General features: G+C 48.0%; 1 protein-coding gene across 1 annotated transcript; it reads left to right on the top strand.

The window, feature by feature from the left end:
• The first annotated feature begins 2,604 nt into the window (after window positions 1-2,604).
• LOC142581780 (uncharacterized) lies at window positions 2,605-4,717 on the top strand. Its single transcript, XM_075691232.1, has one exon. It carries the CDS (start codon window positions 2,898-2,900, stop codon window positions 4,683-4,685), a length of 1,788 nt encoding a protein of 595 aa, XP_075547347.1. The 5' UTR covers window positions 2,605-2,897; the 3' UTR covers window positions 4,686-4,717.
• The last annotated feature ends 316 nt before the right edge of the window (window positions 4,718-5,033 follow it).

Genomic DNA, 5,033 nt, shown 5'->3' with positions numbered 1-5,033 from the left:
GCTAGCAACAGAGTTTAATGAAACACTTGCGTCGAAAAGAAAAGAAAATCAACACGCGCATGCGCCATACAAAACCAGGCAGTCATAAAGACATAAAAAGCATTGGTGAGTAACACATTCTACAGGTGGCTATTTTCCAAAAAAGCCACTTCTTGGCGAGATAGCGATAAGGAGGGTGCGCTCACGCACTGATTGTGACCGTGTTTTTGGATTTGGTAAGCTTCAGTGACCTCTCTCGCATTTCGTGGCTCCCCTACCTATCTTCATAAATTTTCCATGTCGTTTGTTTTTGAGGGCTTGAGCGATGAAATTAAGAAATTCGCGGGCGCGAGTTGGAATCGGTTGGCGCAGAAACACGGGTAATTGGAAATTGCAGGGAGAGGCGTTCTTCCTGCAGTGGACATAAAACAGGATGATGATGATGGTGATGATGATGATGATGATGATAATGATGATGATGAACCGGATTGCAGAGGCAACTTCCGCAGTGATCAGGCAAGTTCGCCTTTCCACCTGACGTCACAGACGTTTTATTTTCTTTTAAGCGAACATTAACACAGCGTCCCGTCTGTCCGATGTACTACACTCTACCAGACGAAAACGGTATGCGATAAGCAACATTGGTTTCTTTTCTAAACCAGCTCAGTTTAGTTTCGACTACCACCTTCAAAATGTTATCAGGGAAGCCAGCCGCCTTTAGACGCTGGATCTGATCATCAAAACTTTGCTGCGTTGAATGGTGGCAGCTTTTCTTGAGGGCATTATTAAAACACAGTGCTGCTATCCCTCGCTTCGCTAATTTTGAATGTGATGACTCAAATGGTAGAAGCTGTATATTAGTGCGGGGGGCATACTCCCAGTAAACGTGTCCGGTGTTAGAAAAAAATCAATCGCAAGTCCAAAAACCTTATTGCAATCTCTCAAGCCAGTTCCTTGGTGAAATTTAGAGCTTTGCTGCGTGCCTTGAATGAGCTAAGAATGTCACATGATACCATATTGTCACGTGGTAGTGACGGTAAAGAACACCGTAGCAATACTGTGCATACTTGATGAAAAAAGAGCGCTACGAAGACAAGGACGAAAGAACAACATGTACGACAGACAAGGCGCCTTGTCTGTCGTACATGTTGTTCTTTCGTCCTTGTCTTCGTAGCGCTCTTTTTTCATCAAGTATGCTCAACCAACTCGCCCACATCAAGCTTCCAATACTGCGCAATACGAAATTAACTTTCATTGGGCGAACCTGTGCCCACAAAAACAGGCTACCCTTAAAGCACTACGATAGCGGCGAACAGAGTCGGCGATCGTCGAAATCGGATCTGCAGGTCAAGTGCGTGGGCTTTTATACATCAATCATTGAAGGTTCCAAAGTGATCGCTGGTGCCCGCGTGTCTTCCAGAAAGTTCTACACCGTTCGCCTCGCGGGATGAAATCAGATTACACAAGGTTCGGTGAGAACAGACAGCGGATAGAACCATCCGTAACTTTTGAGAAACTTCCGATACTGCAGGTGCGTCCTGCGCTGAGAGATAACATTTATTAGGCGGTGAAACGTGGACACCCGATAAACAATGGCACGTGTCAATATCTAGGCCCGCGGGGTGCTTCAGTTTTAACAAAATTAAAAAATCATCAACATACCTGAAGACTGCCACCCTATCGTCAACTAACGAGCAACTTGAAGCATAGTGAAATTTAGAAAGAAAAATTTTGCACAATACGGGTGCCACGTCGGACCCAATACAATATTTGTTCTTTTGCACATACAAAATTTCCTCAAGTTCAATGAACGTCGGTGACAAGGTTAAAGTACATGACAAGTGCATGGCTAAAAGCTGCCGGAACGAGTCGACAGAGACGCCACAGGCAGTGGCGTAGCCAGAAATTTTGTTCGGGGAGGAGGGGGGGGGGGCACGTTGCAGTTCTGTCTCCTCCTTATAGCATTTGTCGAGGAATCAGATACATTAATAATAACTGCATTGCCGTTGCCACAGATGCTGCAAACAAATTCTTGAACGCTATGCACTGTCATGACAAGTAAAATATGTATTTTTTTCATAAAAGAAGATACGAGTATGTCTCAAAAATTCCGTCCGCAATAACTGATATCAATGCTTACATGTTTTCTGTCTATTTAATAAGAAATCAACGCACGAAATTAATAACTATATCAGTTGGAAACCAGCAAAGCAGCGCATGCTGCTGATATGAAAACTCTAAAGGCCATGAAATGAACAAGTTGAGGACAAATATTTTAATGCAACTTTGTTAACCTTCCTGCCTTTCTCTCATTTTCATAATATATATATATATATCTGTCATTCAGGGGCCTTGTTTACATTTTTGTACATATGGAACGGCCAGGGAAAGATCTTGATGACGCTGTGCTTCGTTACAGTGTATTGCGCAGGAGCGGGCTGAAACCGGTCGGGTTTTGTGAGTAATTTCACCGAAAATATAGTCGCAACAGAGCGTAGATATACAAAGAAGTTCTGCAAAATATAAAAGGGCGAGTGAAATGAAAGTGAACCCATGCGAATATATGACAAACGGGGTAACGGGGTAAAAAAGGTGGGCTCGGTCGCTGTGCCACGATGCACTCATCTAAGCCGTTCGCCTTCGCTGCGCAGGTGTCTGCCCGTCTAATCATCCGGATACTCATCCTGGCCCTGGTTCCCGCCGCTTCTGATGCCACGGCCCTCAGCGAACCACTTCGCTGCGAGTGGCCCGCCAGCCCTTGTCTGCTGTCTGCTACTACAGATAGCCCGGCAGCGCCACCGCTGCCGTGCCTCAACTGCCCCTGGATTCACGCACCGTCATCGACAACAACCGAGGAGCCATCTATAAAAGACCATCACCAACGCGCGGCACTCTGTGGGCTCGGTCGCTGTGCCACGATGCACTCATCTAAGCCGTTCGCCTTCGCTGCGCAGGTGTCTGCCCGTCTAATCATCCGGATACTCATCCTGGCCCTGGTTCCCGCCGCTTCTGATGCCACGGCCCTCAGCGAACCACTTCGCTGCGAGTGGCCCGCCAGCCCTTGTCTGCTGTCTGCTACTACAGATAGCCCGGCAGCGCCACCGCTGCCGTGCCTCAACTGCCCCTGGATTCACGCACCGTCATCGACAACAACCGAGGAGCCATCTATAAAAGACCATCACCAACGCGCGGCACTCTGTGGGCTCGGTCGCTGTGCCACGATGCACTCATCTAAGCCGTTCGCCTTCGCTGCGCAGGTGTCTGCCCGTCTAATCATCCGGATACTCATCCTGGCCCTGGTTCCCGCCGCTTCTGATGCCACGGCCCTCAGCGAACCACTTCGCTGCGAGTGGCCCGCCAGCCCTTGTCTGCTGTCTGCTACTACAGATAGCCCGGCAGCGCCACCGCTGCCGTGCCTCAACTGCCCCTGGATTCACGCACCGTCATCGACAACAACCGAGGAGCCATCTATAAAAGACCATCACCAACGCGCGGCACTCTGTGGGCTCGGTCGCTGTGCCACGATGCACTCATCTAAGCCGTTCGCCTTCGCTGCGCAGGTGTCTGCCCGTCTAATCATCCGGATACTCATCCTGGCCCTGGTTCCCGCCGCTTCTGATGCCACGGCCCTCAGCGAACCACTTCGCTGCGAGTGGCCCGCCAGCCCTTGTCTGCTGTCTGCTACTACAGATAGCCCGGCAGCGCCACCGCTGCCGTGCCTCAACTGCCCCTGGATTCACGCACCGTCATCGACAACAACCGAGGAGCCATCTATAAAAGACCATCACCAACGCGCGGCACTCTGTGGGCTCGGTCGCTGTGCCACGATGCACTCATCTAAGCCGTTCGCCTTCGCTGCGCAGGTCAGTAATCAGTATTGTCTTTTCACAAAAAAATCAAGTAACTACTGTCTTCTGCAGCTACCGAGCCCACAGTGCTGCCTTTCGATTGTTGTTGAATGTTATGATGTATTACGTACCTTGTTGCTGTTGGCTGGTGATATCGAGTCAAACCCAGGTCCCGACACTGTACTCGCAGAACTAAAGAAGCTGTCTACTGGTCAGTCACAACTACTCGCCGAGGTTCAAGGCCTTAGAAACCAACTAACAACTACTGAACAGGCTATATCTGACCTCAGTAACAGATTATCCAACCTAGAAACTCGCTATCAAGACCTGGTAACACTACGCACCGACATGGATGCGATCTGCACTAACACCACCCAAACAGCCAAAGATATCAAAGGAATAGAAGCCCGCCTGGATGACGCCGAAAATCGCTCGCGACGAAACAATTTAATTTTCTATAATATCACAGATAACAATGCATCGGAAAACTACGCCCAATCTGAAGAAACTGTCCTACGCCTCTGCCGTGATCACTTAGGTCTAACCATTGACCCAAAAGAAATTGAACGGGCTCACCGTCTTGGGCGCCATTCTTCTGGGCGCTCCCGCCCAATTATAGTCAAACTGACATTTTTTAAAACCAAACAGCTAATTCTTTCAAATGGCCGTAAGTTAAAAGGGACTGATTACAGCGTCGGGGAGGATTTTTCACGCCCTGTCCGAGATGCGCGAAAGCATCTAGTTAGATTTGCCAAAACTAAAAACACAAAATTTTCCTTGCGCTACAAAACATTATTCATCGGTCCGAAACAGTACGCATTCGACGAATCATCGCAGACAGTAAAAGAAATCTCATAGCATACGGTTCATCGTCGTGTAACTAAACTTCCTGGTAGCAGCCCTCGTGGTAAATTTCCTAATCTTTCTTTTTCTATTATTTTCACAAACATACGCAGTTTCCTCCCCAAACGTGAACACATCTGTAATCTTGTTTCATCATCTTCCAGCAACATACTTGTACTAACTGAAACGTGGCTAACAGATGACATCACTGATACGGAAGTTCTTGCCAATCTACCTAATTTTAAAGTTTTCCGCAAGGACCGCAGGGGCTCCAGAGGAGGAGGTGTTCTCATTGCCACTAACCAACAATTGCCTTGTTCTGTTATTAATATCCAATCAGAACTTGAAATACTATGGGTAATC

This window comes from Dermacentor variabilis, chromosome 5 (genome assembly GCF_050947875.1).
Source record: "Dermacentor variabilis isolate Ectoservices chromosome 5, ASM5094787v1, whole genome shotgun sequence".
In the NCBI taxonomy this organism is placed as follows: Eukaryota; Metazoa; Arthropoda; class Arachnida; order Ixodida; family Ixodidae; genus Dermacentor; species Dermacentor variabilis.
Note: the sequence above shows the minus strand (reverse complement) of the source record. Positions and strands in the feature narration are given on the sequence as shown.

What these genes read in the sequence shown, in the direction of transcription:
- LOC142581780 (XM_075691232.1), top strand. Translation starts at nt 2,898, where the DNA reads ATGCACTCATCTAAGCCGTTCGCCTTCGCTGCGCAGGTGTCTGCCCGT.